The 18,277-nt window shown below is 42.9% G+C and overlaps 1 protein-coding gene across 1 annotated transcript; it reads left to right on the top strand.

Moving 5' to 3' along the window:
* The first annotated feature begins 7,142 nt into the window (after positions 1-7,142).
* LOC308363104 (U4/U6.U5 tri-snRNP-associated protein 1-like) lies at positions 7,143-16,906 on the top strand. Its single transcript, XM_080835878.1, has 20 exons — positions 7,143-7,671; positions 7,902-7,956; positions 8,092-8,147; positions 8,434-8,560; positions 9,305-9,410; positions 9,516-9,593; positions 9,958-10,057; positions 10,262-10,404; positions 10,840-11,046; positions 11,243-11,352; positions 12,136-12,299; positions 12,938-13,071; positions 13,513-13,674; positions 13,949-14,059; positions 14,637-14,724; positions 15,116-15,212; positions 15,429-15,564; positions 15,898-15,987; positions 16,073-16,194; positions 16,395-16,906. Exons 1-20 carry the CDS (start codon positions 7,404-7,406, stop codon positions 16,411-16,413), a joined length of 2,373 nt encoding a protein of 790 aa, XP_080692004.1. The 5' UTR covers positions 7,143-7,403; the 3' UTR covers positions 16,414-16,906.
* The last annotated feature ends 1,371 nt before the right edge of the window (positions 16,907-18,277 follow it).

The following is an 18,277-nucleotide window of genomic DNA, read 5'->3' as shown; positions in this document are numbered from 1 at the left end:
TTACTGTGTTCATCGAAGGGCCGTGCATTGTCCTGCCCTGTATGCTGTAAAAAGTGGTCGTACCCAGAGGTACGGGAGGCTGCTTTCTTGACCGAAGAGGAGAGGAAGACTTTTGAGGAAAATCTGGGTTTTGAAGTTCCTGTTGTCAAATCCAGGGAGGCAAAACATGTAAGTGGTTATACATACATATTGAAAAGTACAGAATATTTAAGGCACCATACTGTATATAAACTGCAATACAGTATTTTATGTTTGTTAAAATGTGTATTAACCGCCGTTTATTCAATGTTACATCATTCCTTACGGGTAAAACTAAATGACATGTAGTTGTGGTGCCAGCGGTACTAGCCATTCAAATTGTATGGGATGGCTATTTCAAGCAAAGATTCTACACCTTCTCCTCGTACATATGCACATTAGCCCCAATTTCTTATGAAGTCTACTGTACTTAAACAATTTAATTACAATGCACTTCAAAAATTGAAGTTTTATGACATTGCTACTAAATGTTAAGTATATGACAATGCACTTAAAAAAATGAAGTGTGATGACATAACTACAAGTTTCTCAGTAGATTCTACCATTTTGCAGATATAGTTGAATGTGTGAATAACTTTAAGTGAAATGTCTTTAAATTACTGATTTTTTTTACATACATAATTTAAGTTTTATGACATTACTACTAAATGTTAAGTAAATTCTACTAAGTGATGACATTACTACAAGTTTCTAAGTATATTCTACCGATTTGTAGATATAGTCAAATGTGTGGATAACTTCAAGTGAAATGGCTTTAAATTACTGAGTTTTTTTCACTTAAAGAACTTAAGTTTTATGACATTACTACTAAATGTTTAGTATATTCTAATAAGTGTGATGACATTACCGGTACTAAAAAATTCTAAGAATTTTCTACTTCTTTGTAGAAAAAGTCGAATGAGTGAATAACCTAACGCATCCGGACAGGTTTACCTGTGACACGTGTGAAGATGAGTGACGGAAGAGAAGTGTTTTATTTTATTATTTTATTGAAGCATATCCAAAAAAAAGCCATTTGCAAAAAGTGCGAGAAATCCCTTTCATTCAGATGAGGATCAACAGCCAACTTACACCACCATCTAAAAACAAATCAACTAATCATTACAATTGAGGCTAATCACAGAGCTATGCAGGGAATAGGGGCAGGGCACAAGGACCTGCTCTTTCAATGTGGGTGAGATGTCTCCCCAAGGGAAGAGTTCTTCACAGTGTGGGAGCTGAAAGAAGAGGTCATGGCCTATCTCATTAATTAAGACCCTAACCTTGCCAAGCATTTTCAAGGCCAGCGGGGGCTGCCAAGATCTTTTTTTTTTGTGGACATTTCAACAATCTCAACCCATTATACCCATTATTATACCACATTATGCAACATTAAAGCCTACCCCCTCTAACATGTCAGGTTAGCCCCATTGAAAAACAAGTCAGTTAAAATGTATTACAGCGTTGCTAAATATATGGGTTTTAAGGCTGAGTGGGGAAGGGAGGGGGTAAGAAAGAGTTCATGAGAAATACAAAAGAGTAAAAAAAAATTGTTGATTTTAAAGTATTATGAAATTGTGTGCACATAATTTATGAAGTGGTTAAAACTTTACATACACTCTTTATATGCTTGACCGCACTCTCCACTCCAGCTGACATTGTAAGTGTATTGCCTTACTGCTTCTACAGTATATATTCAAGTTCAAAGCCCTACTCTGTTATGCCTATGCCTCCTATATTTTGTGTGAGGCAGCTGCTGTGGCATATCAGAATTAGTTCCACTTTCAGCTTCTGGTCTCATCACATCAGCCAGTTTGAGTGCGGGTACTCTGGTGTTCGCACTGCATATTCACCAGACATATAAAGACTACAGGTACTCCTTCACACTTGCAAAGGGAAAGGTATTCAGGTTAACATGTCGATTACCTAAGAATTTGATAGCCACGATCTGTTGCATTGTATAATTCAGATGTTTTGGGGGCTAGAGTCGTAACACTGTAAGTTTCGTAAGAGCCGTGGTGTGTTGTCTGTACCCATGGACACCACTCTGGAGTTTCACATGCTGCCTGAGGCAAGCGCCAGTCAGTTACCAAATGCTTAGGTTTTTTACTCCCGCTGTTTGGCTCACACCTTATTTTCACAGATTTAGCAAAACCCCATTCATTTTTCATCAGGATTTTTTTCTTTGGAACAAGGAAGTGTTACAAATCTAACACTCAAAATTACAAACTTCCGGTCGACCTCCACACTAAATTAAGTGATGTCATAAATGACACAAAAGTAAAAGTAGTATTCAGTTCTATCACATGTAATAACAGAAATGTTTGGAGAGCGGTAAGGAGATAGATATATAGTTCTCCCACCACATAAGTTACTTGCTTTAACTTGTAAATTTGTGTATCTGATGTGTTACTTTCTCTGCAGTGTCCTGCCTGTGACACCCTTGTGGAGAGAGGAGACGAAACCAATCTCTGTGTGGACTGCCTGTTGTGCACTGAGGAGAAGGGGAAAGAGTTTTTCTTCTGTTGGAATTGCCTGGAGGAATGGAAAGGACCATACCCACGCTCTGACAAATGTGACAACAAGAACTGCATGGATCCAAAGCTGAAAGTGTTATTAAACTGTAAAGACATATTCTTAGAAAATGTTCCTGGAGCATGTTGCCCTTCAGTGCGTGCCTGTCCCACCTGTTGGACACTTGTAGAGCACAACACACTGCAGTGTAAAAACATTACCTGTCCACATTGCACCTTAGAGTTCTGCTTTCTATGCTTGAAACTCACATCTGTTTGCTGCAGGGGTGATGGTTGGTACAATATGTGCCCTGATGGAGTCGCACCCCGTCAAACTATGATTGGGACTAAGTCACGTCTCCCATTCGAATCACCAGTTCAGTCGCACATTCCCCAGCATACCACAGAAGGAGGGCAAACACCCCCCGAGAGGTCAGTGTACAGCGTAAACTTCCAACTCACACTCCCAGAGAGGCCAGAGCACAGCATAAACTTCCAACTCACACTCCCAGAGAGGCCAGAGCACAGCATAAACTTCCAACTCACACTCCCAGAGAGGCCAGAGCACAGCATAAACTTCCAACTCACACTCCCAGAGAGGCCAGAGCACAGCATAAACTTCCAACTCACACTCCCAGAGAGGCCAGAGCACAGCGTAAAGTGCCGACCCACACTCCCAGAGAAGCCAGAACGAAGCGCACAGTGCCAACACCCCGTCCCGCGTAGGTGCATACAGTGCATAATTCTGTAAAGCAAAATGTGTATGCCTCAAAAATGGCAATATTTCCTAAATTAATGTTTTGTAAAAGCCTACACATTTAAGTAACACAGAGCTCGGGTTCTTTTTTATTTGATGTGGATGAAAATAAATCAGATCTCACTTAAAATCCAAGCTCAAGATCAAGCAAAATCAAGGTTATAACGATTATAAAATATTGACCTATTTTAAAGATGTTATTCAGACATTCAGAGATATGGCTAACAAAAGTGTTGTCACTTTTCTCAATGATGGTCAATTATAAGTCGTTAAAGATGCACTATTCCAGTATTTCAAAAAGAATGAGCTGTGGGAGCACAATCACAGTGAGTGTTTAGCAGCAATTATCATAGACATCTATAACTTATTTTTAGGTTTAGCTTACATGCTGAAAAACAGAACATCTCATGGAGGATGCTTGCTAACGCTATTCCAGCTATGTAAAGTGCAATGTAGTAAATCAGTGAAATACCAGAGTAGCCTGTATCTTCGTTTGTTCTGAATAGTAAACCTCCTCCACTTAGCATTCTTCAAAACAAAAGATTTCAAGAAAATATTTCATATGTTGAATTTTTCACTTGCAGCCCAGTTATTCTTGAGTTATTTTGCACTTTCAGGGGCTTGATTGCTATTTTGAGTTACTTTTAAAATTTTATTTGCACTTTCTCTTTACTTTTATAAGCATATTTGCACTTTATTTGTATTAATATTATATGTATTTATTATGATTACACTTGTATTAACTTGCAGAGTCAACATTTTGAGTCATTATTTAAATTTGCTATGGGAAATAATCATTAGATTAGTCGATTATTTGAAAAAATAGTCGAGAGATTCATCGATTACCAAAATAATCGTTAGTTGCAGCCCTAATATGCATGTGTGGATAGTGCAAATAAAGTACTGTGCTTGTGTGTGTGAGGATAGTGCAAAGTGATAAATAGTACAGTAAAAGTAAAGTCTGTCCAAGGGGCTAGTATAGCCAGTAAAAGGATGGGCAGTGAGGATGGAATATAGTGAGGTGAGAAGAGGAGGGCAGACTCAGGTAGACTCATGCAGAGAAGTCCATCTCCCTCCCCCTCCCCTTCTGCGTGGCGTTGTAAAGCTATATGGCCCTGGGGACAAAGGACTTCCTCAGCCTGTCCGATGAGCATGACAGTGACAGGAGTCTGCCACTGAAAATGCTCCTCTCATTGTCCAAGATGGTCAGCAGCCTACTCAGGGTCCTTATTGAAAAAATATAAAGATCCAAGTTGCTGTTTGTCTGTTTGAATAAATAGTAAGAACTGATAATATGCCTTTTAAGGGATTATATACTATATGCATGTAATTCGTCTAATTGCATTTGAGGATAAGCCCTATTTTAAGATTTATTTTAAGCGCAGTAAAATCAGTCATTGAAGTGTGATTCCACTGTGATTGTTTTGGTCTGCCATTTAAGTAGTTAAATCCTTGGCAGTAACTTAACAGTAACAATTCATTTTAATATATGTCATTCCTTTTAATATTGTATTTCTCAAGAGTTTTTTCTTTAATAAATATAACGTTGTTGGTTTCATCTTTTTTTACCCCTGTGTAAAGATGTACGCAATCATCACTGGCAAAACAATGTGTTTTAATACATGTCTATTCACATTAACGTCACATGCCCATCACAGTCATTTATTGATCTGCATTTTAAATTCTATTGCAGAAAGGAGGATTGTGTAATTCTAACAATCGTTTAAGCACAGACCCTCTAACCCATCAAAGTGGATCGATGCACAGTGTTGGTTGAATCAGCCTAAATACCCAACATGACGATACCTCTTATGAAGTTGTTGCTTGTGTTCTTTGGCCTATTAGGGGTAATATGTATCGTTTGTATAGTTTGCTTTTAAAGCTTATAAAGTTTGCTTTTCAAGTTTTTCATTTATATTCTTTGGTGAAATGTCTGACTGTCATAGATTTCCCAACACTGATGTCATTATGCTCTTCTTCATGCCTCTGCATACATGGAAGAAGTAAGCAGCTCACTTTGCTCACAACCTTTTGTCTTGTGATGAGCAATTATGTTTCTGCTTTGTACTTTGTTTCCGATCAGTAAAAGTAAAGGTGTGAATATTATACATGTTCTGTGGTAATTTGTATCAAATTAATTCTGGGAACCAAAAGCCAGCTCTCACTCAGGGTACAGAAATATTTCCCTTTTCTTCTAAGTAAATGGACAGATTAACTGATACAAAATGTCCCTTTCCTACACATGGTTGTTTTAAATCCCATGACAGTTTCGATTAGATGTACTTGTACTTCCCTGTGTTCTCCACTAGTCTTTTCATTTAGATCCGCAGATATTGTACACATACTGACTATATCCAATATATTAAATAAGTTTGCTGGTTTGCTTGTAAGTTAGGTAATTAGTTAGTTATTTTAAATATGATTTCATTAAACCTGTTGTTATGTATTCTCATCTTATATTTAAAGGTGCAGTAGTGTTGACATTTGCGCTCAACAGCCAGTCAGATACACACCTCGCTTTCTGAAGCAACACTGTTGATGTTTAACTGTTGTTGATGGTTTACAATTAAGGACTGCACATTTTGAGCATACTATTAGACACAGACAGAGCAGTAACCAAATGAACTGAAACTAAAGAATAGTGGGAGATAAATGTATCCTTGCTTCCATGACCACCTTTATACATCAAAACAGATTTTTATAAAGGTGTATAGTATTTACCTGTGCTATGTTTGCATTTTTCAATACAATCCTTTATTTTGTTCTTAGTTGTGTTGAGAATGGTTGTGTATGAATGTATGTATGATTATATTTATCCAGGAGGAGGTGCTGTTGCGCCTCATACAACATGACTCACGTGTGATAGTACTTATCTAAAAAGGGGGATGTTTTATGTTCACCCTTCTCTCTGTCTGTTCTTCCCTAACTCTCAAGGAGAGCAGCAAGTGTGAGTTCCTTAATAAAATATGCCACAAGGTTGATGGCTGAATTAACATTCTGTTATATCATTATTCCGCTGTGCAGGTAGGCAGAAGGTATAAGCCTACCTGTCAACAAGTTGTACCCATGTTACTACCACACTTTGATCATTACATTGAAAACTGAAAATCTGAGAAAGCTAAACTGATGCCATCTTACACCTTTCACCTTCAAGTTATGGGTACACAAAATATGAGAAAAGGTAGTCCACTGAATACTCTCTATGGCTATGGCGAGAATTCCCGTGTTTTCATTCCTGTACCTTCTTTATCATCCTGAAAAACGGTTTACTGGTCTGGCTCACAGAGCACTGTTGAAACATTTGTTCCTCTTCCCCTCCGCTTGGTTTCAGAGCAATCATTTCAACCTATTTGCATTTCATTTTCAGACTTTAAATAGAATAGATCAGCCCCAAACAAAGATAAGTCCCAAACAAAACTGCAGAGCTTGGGAATAATTCTATGAAAACCTCACAAAACCTGCCTCTCCTAAAGATATGTTAAAGACAAATGTGCTTTTGGCTTCATGGTTACTGCTCCACAGGTAGCCTACGTTTAACGTACAACTGGTAACAGTGGCAAATCCATTTGGAGAATATTGTCACAAAAGCGTTTCAATCTTCCAAACCATGGATCAAGTGCTGTTTCTGGAACTTCTATTTTTGTCTGTTCTTTGTTTCTCTGAATTAGCAATGCCTCAGTCCTTTAATAAATATATTCCTTTATATAAAGTTAACCCAAGCACGTTAAATATAAATTTCCAGTAGATGGCAGTAAAGCTTCTAAAGAGAAACTAAACCACACAAGAAGAAGAAAAGAACCCATGCCCCGGAAGGCGAAGCAGTGTTACATAAGTACTTCCTCGCCTAATCGAATCATTGGACGTGTGAAGTGCGTTGGTCAATCAAGTGTGTTTGTAAGGAGTGTTGTTTGTTTGTACCAACTCTGAAGAAGAGACTGACTTCGTGTTAGCCATTTCTTCGAAGACAGCTCAACTTTCCGCTCAAATTGATTGTAACTGTGTTGACAAACTACTAGCAAGGTAACGTTACCTAGCTAGCCAGCTAGCTGAGTTACCAGAGTCGCAAGGTAACGGGTAACTAAGCTAGCTAGTTAGCTAAAATAGTTTTCTAAACCATGGGTTCCTCCAAGAAACACAAGGAAAAGGACCGCGATAGAGATGCCGAGGAGCGACACCGTGAGCACAAAAAACACCGTCACAAGGACCGTGAGAGGGATAAGGAGCGTGACAGTACCCGAGACAAAGAGAAGAGAAAGCGGTCACGGTCTCGAGACAGAAGTAGCCGGGGGGCCGAGAAGGAAAGTCGCAGTAAAGGCGATAAAAGCACCGGAGAGCCGCGAGTAAAGAAAGAAAAAACAGATCCCGGATATGAGGAGACTACTGGTAAGGGTTTATTACCTGTTGGGTGGCTAACTAATCTGCAGGTTGAGCCTACTTAAGTGACGAAAGGCAATGTTTGTTTACATCCAGCTCAGCCTATTTACCTGTTGTATGTGAAATGTAACACTGTCCTGTGATATTATTAAAGTCAAGCTGTACACTGCACTGAATGTTTTGAAAGAACTGACAGGCAAGTTATCGTTTTAACATGTAACATTCTCTTTGGCTTTCAGAAATTGGACCACAGTCTGCAAGTGGAGATGCCTCCCTTAGTATTGAGGATACGAAGTAAGTGTCATTGATGGATAACATCTGTGTACAAATTAGGTGCTTTTACCTAGCATAGTTTCAAAATATAAATATAAATGTTTGCGATGCATTATTTGGTTTCATGTTTTAACTGAAAGTGTGTTAAATCAACAGCAAGTTGAGGGCGAAACTTGGCCTGAAGCCCCTTGATCTGAATGAAGCCAAGAAAGGTAAGGCCAACTTGAGTAACATTGGGACTTCCATCAGTATTTGTTAATGAACAGCATAATACCTAGAAACTAGGTTTCAGTGTATAGATGGGGGGGTGGGGATTACTGCATGTCATACTCAAACACAAATTCATTGTTTGTGCCTGGGTTGCTGTTGATGTTGGCACTCTGAGATTCATTTGAATGACCAGTGAGTTACAAATAAAATGCATTATTATTATTATTATTATTATTGTTTTTATTATTATTATTATTATTATTGATTGTCTTCTGTGTCCATGGTCAGAGCTGGGCACCAAAGAAGATCCAAAGGTGGCGGAGACCATCAACCCCGTCACGATCAAAAAGCAGAAGGAGATGAGGGAGAAACTGGCCGCCATGAAGGAGAAGCGCCTGCTCAATCAGAAGCTTGGGTAAGGAACTTCTTGGACAGGCACTCTGGGGTAGGAACCCTGCTGTCCACAAAGTCTGGAGAATGACATTTTATTGTACAGGAAGTCTGAAATTGTGTTTGTAGTCTGGGTTAGGGAAGCCTATTTTAGCAAGTTTTGGGGTATGGAATCATATTGTACAGGGAGTCTGGAATGCTGTTGTCGTGGGAGTGTGGGGTATGGAAGCCTGTTTTTAGGGGATGTCTGGATATGACATAGAGTGAATCAGGGATCTGGTGGACTGGCCTAAAGGAGTCAGGGGTCTGGTGGACTGGCCTAGAGGAGTCAGGGGTCTGGTGGACTGGCCTAGAGGAGTCAGGGGTCTGGTGGACTGGCCTAGAGGAGTCAGGGGTCTGGGAGACTGGCCTAGAGGAGGCAGGGGTCTGGGAGACTGGCCTAGAGGAGGCAGGGGTCTGGGAGACTGGCCTAGAGGAGTCCTAGGGGCAGCCTTCAGTCCAGATGGGGATGATCCCTGACAGACATGCAACAGTGAAATTTCTCTTAGTCATATCTGGTGTCGTACCTAGATAATGTGCCACTTTCCCATCATTCCTACATGCTCTTACATTTCATCTGTCTCCCACCTCTTCCCTTTCTCTCTCTCACTCCTCTTACCTTTGTGTTTCCCCCCTCGTTCTTGTCCTGTCTTCTCTTTCTCGTCCCTTCTCCTCTCCTCTCCTTCACTCTCTCTCGTCCTGTACCCTCTCTCTCTCTCTCTCCTTCCAGTAAGGTGAAGACTCTAGGAGAGGAGGAGCCCTGGCTGGATGACACAGCAGCCTGGGTAGAGAGGAGTCGCAAACTGACCAAGGAGAAGGAGTTGGCGGAGAAGAGGGTGAGCCAAAGCTCTCTGCACCCTGGGTTCCTCCACAATCTCTTAATTTGCAGCATCTTGTTAAGCCAGAGTTAATCTCTGCTGTGTATGTGTGTGATCCTCCAGGCTAAGATGCTTCAGGAGATGGATGAGGAGTTCGGTGTGAGCAGTCTGGTGGAACAGGAGTTTGCTCATGACAAAATGGTTGGTCCACAGACACAAACTTCACAAGACTACTCTCTCGTTCCATAGATTATGAAACACAATATTTTTAAACACTATGATTGTTGTTCATCACTTTATCAAGTATTTATCTTTTAAATTATTTATTTGTTAGTAATGTTTCACTAGGTCTTTGTAAGGGTAGAATATGAGTAATAATAATACTAGTCATTTTCCCACTGTATGCTTTGTTATTGTAATTCACCATGATGTTGATCATTTCTCTAAATAAATTGATAAGTAATTCACCTTTCACTATGTGTTGAGATGAGTGTAATAGTCCTAATGAATAACACGAAGTCTCCACTACATTCATTAGGTTGTAATACCCTTTCTGCTTCTGTAGTCTGCATACACCTCCCGTGATCTCAGAGGCCTGACTGTCCAGCACAAGATTGATTCTTTTAAAGAGGGACAGACTGTCATCCTCACACTGGAAGACAAAGGTGTGTGTCTCTCTCTCTCACGCATGCACACACACACACACAATGTACACTTTTTTGCAGACACATATGCCATACAAATTTGTATGTACGAAATAAGTGTATCTATAAATGTGATCCATGCAGGCACTGACTGACTAACGTGTGTGTGTGTGTGTGTGTGTGTGTGTGTGTGCGCATGTGTGTGCGTGCATGTGTGTGATCTAGGGGTGCTGGATGAAAAGGAAGACATCCTTGTGAATGTGAATATGGTTGACAAAGAGAGGGCTGACAAGAATGTGGAGCTGAAGAAGAAGAAGCCGGACTACAAGCCCTATGATGAGGAGGAGAGTGTGGATGACATGGCGACGGTGCGTTCTACCTCAGGGAACCGCGTTACACAGTGCTCTAGTGCTCAGTGCTTTACCATACATATGTAAAACTGCATGACTTATAGGCTTAAATGTTTCCATTATGAACATGTTCCCAGCATGCATTATATTAACATGCTTTTAGTCCTGAGGAGTTTCCTGTGGATTATTATGGACTTGTAGAGAATATATAAATGAAAGCATAGAGCTTTATTCAATCACATGTTTACATGTTCAGTTGTTTACGCCTACTCCTAACAGAAATTTGCAAAAGCATAGCTTGTGGTGTAGCACAGAGCACTTATGGGTTCTGAGAACAAACGCTGAAACAGACTGAAGTAATGATAGATAGATAGATGGATACTTTATTGATCCCGAGGGAAATGAATGGCATCATCCTGACCGTTTCCTTTCCCCCTTTTTTGTCCTCTGCAGTTGAAGACCAAGAACATGCTTGAGAAGTACGACGAGGAGATCGACGGGGAGAAGAAGAAGGGCTTCAGGCTGAACGCGGTGGGCTGCGCCGAGGGAGAGAGGGAGCGCGAGCTGCAGGCCATCAGGGAGGCGCTCCGCAACGATGCCCAGACCCTGCAGATGCCAGCCCTCCAAATCGCATCAGAGTACTACACAGAGCAGGAGATGGTGAGCACACACACACACACACACACTCGCACTAGCACTCACGCTCTCACACTCTCACTCTCTCTTATACACACTCTCTCTTATACACACTCTCTCTTACACACACTCTCTCTGACACACACACACACACACTCGCACTAGCACTCACACTCTCACTCTCTCTCACACACTCATTTCCTTTTCGATGTGACCACAGGTCGGCTTCAAGAAGACGAAGAAGAGGGTGAGGAAGATCAGGAAGAAGGAGAAGGCTGGGCCATCTGATGAGCTGCTTGACGACACACGCGTCACAGACTTCGGCTCGAGGTTCAACACTCACACGTGCACACACATACAGACACAGATACACATAAAGATGTGCACAAACACACACACACACATAGGCACACAGACACCCTTAGATCTGAGCATGCACACAAATAAGAACACAAGTTTAAACCAGCAACTCAAAAATGGCCACGCAATTGAATCTTATGGATGATTTTTGGAACTCAAAAATTAGGGCCCAGGTTGAAACTTTTTTTTAAGTTTCCCTTTAAATGTACAAAGTGATTACCTACACCCAAATAAATGCACACACACACACACTCACTCTGTCCACTGACGCTGTGTTTTCCTCTTCTCATCCCTCTCTCCTCTCTTTACCCTTTGTCTTCCCCCTCTCTTTCCTCTTCTCATCCCTCTCTCCTCTCCCTACCCCTTTTCCCCCTCTCTTTCCTCTTCTCATCACTCTCTCCTCTCTACCCCTCTCTTTCCTCTTCCCATCCCTCTCTCCTCTCTACCCCTCTCTTTCCTCTTCCCATCCCTCTCTCCTCTCTACCCCTCTCTTTCCTCTTCTCATCCCTCTCTCCTCTCCCTACCCCTTTTCCCCCTCTCTTTCCTCTTCTCATCACTCTCTCCTCTCTACCCCTCTCTTTCCTCTTCCCATCCCTCTCTCCTCTCTACCCCTCTCTTTCCTCTTCCCATCCCTCTCTCCTCTCTACCCCTCTCTTTCCTCTTCCCATCCCTCTCTCCTCTCTACCCCTCTCTTTCCTCTTCCCATCCCTCTCTCCTCTCTACCCCTCTCTTTCCTCTGCTCATCCCTCTCAGGTCTCGTGGTCGTGGTCGGCACAAGATTGAGGAGGAAGCGGTGGAGCCTGTGGAAGAGGAGGAGCCTATGGAGGAGAAAAGCAGCAGCAGCAGCCGATTGGCTGTGGATGTCCCAAAGCAGTCTGATGACATCAGAGTTGCAGACATGGACATGAGTGATGACGGTGAGTGCCGTGTCTGTCCGTTGATGTGACGCACACACACACATACACACACATACACACACACACACACGTATATTGTTTTTAAATATTCTACAAATGACCTCTGAAGTTGAGGACAGTGGTACGTCAGGCAGGTCTGAATACGGCATGGATCATATCCCACCCATCAACCCTACTGGTGGTTCACGTGAACATGGCAGCTGCAGTTTAAGCAGATGGCCTTGACCACACTGCCCCAAGTTACAGAAATTGACCTGTATTTATTGACTGCACTGCACTGCTGTGTCCAATGAGCCCTGCTTGATATCTGTCATTATTGACTGCAATGCACTGCTGTGGCCAATGAGCCCTGCTTGATATCTGTGATTATTGACTGTAATACACTGCTGTGGCCAATGAGCCCTCTTTAATATCCTCTGGGACATGGCATTGCTGTACTGTAATGGATATTTTGTATTTGGAGATTCATTTTGTTTTCCCACTTTACCCCTCTCTCTTCTCCTATCCTCACGTCACCCCTCTCTCTTCTTCTACCCACACGTCACCCCTCTCTCTCCTTTTCTCTCCAACCCCCACTCCCGTGTGTGTGTGTGTGTGTGTGTGTTGGTGTGTCTGTGTGTGTGTGTGTGTGTGTTCAGAGGGTGTTGCTCCATCTGAGCCGGTTGTGTTGGAGGAGGACGAGGCGGAGCAGGAGCTCCAGAAGCAGCTGGAGAAACAGAGGAAACTGAGACAGAAGCAGCAGCAGCAGCTGCTCAAAGACTCCGCAGAGAAGGTCAGCACACACACACACACACACACACACACACACCTGTACATACTCATACGCAGCTATTTATATATATACATACTCACATACAGATGTGGACAAATTCTCCTGCACACACACAGACCCTGGTACATTATTTCCTGATTTGAGAATTGTCAGCATAGATCTGTCACCTGTCCTGTCCCGTCCATCTGTCTCACTCGGCATTTCCCTTTATTCTCTCCCTCTTATCCTCCCTCTGTCTCTTTCACTCTTCCTCCTTTTCTTTCTCTCTCTCCCTCTCTCTTTACTTTCTCCCTCTCTTTCCCGCCCTCCCTCTCTCGGCCCGCCTCTCTCGCCCTTTCTTTCTGTCTTTTCCCTCTCTCGCCTCTCTCTCTCTCTCTCTCTCTCTCTCTCTCTCTCTCTCTCTCTCTCTCTCTCTCTCTCTCTCTCTCTCTCTCTCTGCAGGTGGTGGAGCAGCTGAAGGGTCGTGGCGGTCTGGAGGACGATGACCCTGAGTCTGTGAACATGAACATCGTGTTCAACGCCACCTCCGAGTTCTGCCGCACGCTGGGTGACATCCCCACCTACGGCCTCTCAGGCAACCGTGAAGACCAGGAGGACATCATGGTGAGGAAGGGAGCAGACTGCTCATCTTTGAGCACAGTAACATCCATGCCCTTTGTAGAAGTAAAGAGATGAACAGCAGTATTGCGGTGGAGTAAACCTTTTACTGTGTGTGTGTGTGTGTTTAAATATCTGTGTGTGTGTGTGTGTGTTTAAATATCTGTTGTGTGTGTGTTTAAATATATCTGTGTGTGTGTGTGTGTGTGTGTGTTTTAAATATCTCTGTGTGTGTGTGCGTATTTAAATATCTGTGTGTGTGTTCATGTGTGTGTTTCAGGACTTTGAGCAGGAGGCTGCGCGTGAGGGAGGAGGCGGTTCTGAGTCTGAGACGGACGAGAACATTGGCTGGAGCACAGTCAACCTAGACGAGGAGCAGAAGCAGGCTGACGTGAGTCACACCCCACTACACTCACCTGTCAGATCTATTACCTGCTAGATCCCTCACCTGTCAGATCTATTACCTGCCAGATCCCTCACCTGTCAGATCTATTACCTGTCAGATCCCTCACCTGTCAGATCCCTCACCTGTCAGATCCCTCACCCGCTAGATCCCTCACCCACTAGATCCCTCACCTGTCAGATCCCTCAGCCACTAGATCCCTCACCTGTCAGATCTATTACCTGCTAGATCCCTCACCTGTCAGATCTATTACCTGCTAGATCCCTCACCTGTCAGATCTATTACCTGCTAGATCCCTCACCTGTCAGATCTATTACCCGCTAGATCCCTCACCTGTCAGATCTAATACCTGTCAGATCCCTCACCTGCTAGATCACCTCCCTGTCAGATCTCACTCTCTCCTCTCCTGTCTGTCTGTCTCCTCACTCACTCTCTTCTCTCCTCTTTCTGTCTCTTGGTACCTTTCTACCCTCTTCTCTAACTCACCAAATGCTTTCTCACGTTTTCTCTCCTCCTCCTCTCTCCCTTTCCTCATCCCTTCTTCCTGTCTTCTCCTCTCCTGTAGTTTGGTACAGCCTCCACCACTATCCTGGATGAGGAGCCCATTGTGAACTCTGGCCTGGCTGCCGCTTTGCATCTCTGCAAGAATAAAGGTGAGCTGAGTGGCTGCTGACCCGTGTGTGTCTGGGGGGGGGGGGGGGTAAATGTGTGCTGAGCCACAGGTGTGTGTGTGTGTGTGTGGATTGGTAGATGTGTGCACACAACACAATACAGAGCTGTCTGCTAGCTCTTCCTAAACACAAGTTCCTCTGCTTCTATATATGTCTTATACCTATGTGTGTCTGATTCGTGATATTATGTGAGAGTGCCTTTTGTTGTGTCTCTGAGTGATTGTGTGGTGTGTGAGTGATGTGTTTGTGTTGTGTCTGTGGGCGTCATGTCCTACAATTCCTTATGAATTACTTGTGTTGTTGGGGTAATTGGAGATGTGAAAAGTGGTGTGAGTGTGTGTCCTCAATAATAATGTTGTTGTGTCTGTGGCAGGGTTGCTGGACACTCAGATGCAGAAGATGGCGAGGGTGAAGGCCCCACAAAAAATTATCATCAACCAGGATGACAACTACTGCATCGAGGACAAGATGTAAGTGTGTCTATGCGTGCCTGCTTACAGCTAACTGACACTATGGACTGGGAAGGACCTCGTTTTCGTGTGTGTGTGTGTGTGTGTGTGTGTGTGTGTGAGAGAGTGTGAACTGCGGCGTAAGATTAAAAACACTTTTGTGGTCTAAAGCATCAGTGAGTGAGGGAGTGAGTCCCTGTGTCCCCCCCCTTCATACCTCCCTCCTCTGCCCCTCAGGATGATAGACGACAAGTACAGCCGTAGGGAGGAGTACCGCGGCTTCACACAGGAGTTCAAGGAGAAGGACGCCTATAAGCCCGACGTCAAGATCGAGTACGTGGACGAGTCTGGACGCAGGCTCACTCCCAAAGAGGTAATCGTCTATTTATGATTGATTGATTGATTGATTTACTGAATAGGTTGGTGGGTCACGTCATAACTACTCGTGTGAGTTGCTGTGCCTTATCTGCTGTAGTTGTGTGGGTTGGTTCTGTACCTACTAGTCTAGGGGAAATGCCAGTTGTACTAGTGACTGTTTGTGTTCTCTGTGTCTGTGTGTTGGTTCTGTTCCTACTAGCGGAAACACCAGTAGTACTAGTTTGTGTTTGTGTTTGTGAATGTGAAGGATATTATGTACTGTATGTGTCTTTAAGTGTGAGAGGTAGACTTACAGGTGTGTAAACCGCCTGTCCCCTCTTTCTCTCAGGCTTTCCGACAGCTGTCCCATCGTTTCCACGGGAAAGGCTCAGGGAAGATGAAGACGGAGAAGAGGATGAAGAAGCTGGAGGAAGAAGCTGTAAGTCTTTGTGTGTGTGTGTGTGTGTGTGGCTGCCTGCCTGCCTGTACTGTACTGATGTTGTGGTTCTCTCTCGCTCATGCAGCTCCTGAAGAAGATGAGCAGCAGTGACACTCCTCTGGGTACTGTAGCTCTGCTGCAAGAGAAGCAGAAGTCCCAGAAGACGCCCTACATCGTACTGAGTGGCAGCGGCAAGAGCATGAACGCGTGAGTCACACACTCTCACACATGGACTCTATGCACTTCAATTACTCTCCTTACTCATGCACACACTCACTCACTCTCCCTTTTTTTTTAGATTCTTTTTTAGATATTTGATCATTGTATTCTTCTCTGCCCATCATATAACAGCCGTTACCACAAACTATTATGTCATCTCACCTTTGCTCTCTCCTTTTCCCCCACAGAAACACCATCACCAAGTAACCTCTGTCAGCTTCACAAGGAGACCACAACCTTGCATTCTCTGTCTTTCACACACACAAACACACACACACTGACGCACACAGACGCACACACACACACTGACTGACTGACACACACACACACACACACACACTGACTGACGTGCACACACAAACACACTGACGCACACACACACTGACGTACACACACACACACACACTGACGTACACACACACACACACACTGACGTACACACACAAACACTGATCTGTTGCTTAACGTCAACCTGATTCTGAATTTTATGTACATAACTTTGTGTGAAGACACAGTAAGGCATTTTAAATGGTTAGTTAGTTGTACAGAACATGCAATGTCACATCATTCAAATCATTGGCATCAGCTAAATTAGGCATGTGTTGTGCATCATCATTTGATTTCAATGCTGTATCTATATTCTTGATTTTGTTTGTTGGCTTTTCAGTTCAGTACTTAACTTTACAAAATAAAGTGCAGACCGTGGCTTTTCAAATGTCAAAGTGTTTTTTGTTACTGTATAGCTGATCAGGTTAACAGTGAACTTTACGAAGGTAAAGTGTTGTAACCTGATTTCTTGGTTATGAAATGGTAATGAATGATTTTGGTGCTGAATTTACTGGTTGTTGGCCAAAGAAACTCCTCTGGTTTGTCCAAGTGATTTCTGTCAAAGTTGAACGGGCAGCTTTGTTCTTTCTTGAGAGCAGTGGCTTCCTACTAGCAACCCTCGCAGGAATGTCATGTTTATAAAATTTTCGTCTGATTGTAGACGCATGTACATTGACCTCAGATGCTGCCAGAGAGGTCTGCAACTCTTGAGAGTTTATGTGTGGTTTGGCTTTTACCTGATTTATTATTCTTCTGGTGCTTCTTGGTGATGGTCTTGATTGGCGTCAACTTCTAGGCAGAGTCGTGGCCGTGTTGAATGCCCTCCATTTGTAAACTATTTGTCTTGCAGTGGATGGATCGAGCTGGAATCTTTTGGAGAAATGGTTTTATAGCTTTCTCCAGACTGATGGGCTGTCGGTACCTCCTTTCTGATGCGCTCGGATATCTCCTTTCCTCTCAGCATTGTTGATCTGTGTGGGTACACCTTGGCACTACAGTAGTTTGGTTGGTTTCCTCTCTAAATCTGTGTTGCCCAACTATTTACCTAAGGATGTCTCATTTGATTGGTTTGCTTAATTGACTAAACACCCAAACATGTTTCACCAAATCAGTTACCTGCTTGACTTTACCAATGCAAGTGGGGGTTCGCTTACTTTTGCACATAAACTATTTCCATGTTTCATGTAATTTTCGCTTTTCACACAATTCCCTCTAAACAAGTAAATGCAATTGATAAAAGAAAAAAGCGAATTGGGACTGTCCTTCCTTCTCTCTTTTAAGAGAGGAAGGTAGTAAGACAGCATTTTAAGACTATTGGACCGCAGCGATAGTTTCAGCGTTAAACTAATAAAATAATTGCTGTCTGTGGTTCTATATGGGCTGTTGAAATAATTTAGAAAAGCTATAGTTTGAGATGGATTGATAATTTATATAATTGAGAACCCCTGGTTAAATGTGTTCTTGGTCACATCAATTTGAAAGCTGGACCAAACTGTTTGATTTGATTCAATTACAACTAGGCCCAATACAAAGATAAGCGTACAGTTTGGAGTCTGGACAGTCTTTTTTTTTCTCAACGCCTCAATATGTAGATCTTGTCTTCACCAAGGCAAAGGTCAGTGATCTTGGGCCTAAAAAGTTTGGTGACCACTGGCCTAATGTATGAGCGTTTGTATGGGCCCTTTCCTAGATAAAGACATAGACGTCTCTGGATCTGAGGACTCAGATGTCAAGCGCCACCTAT

This window comes from Sprattus sprattus (genome assembly GCF_963457725.1).
Source record: "Sprattus sprattus genome assembly, chromosome: 1".
Classification (NCBI taxonomy): Eukaryota; Metazoa; Chordata; class Actinopteri; order Clupeiformes; family Clupeidae; genus Sprattus; species Sprattus sprattus.
This window is presented reverse-complemented; position numbering and strand designations above follow the sequence as displayed.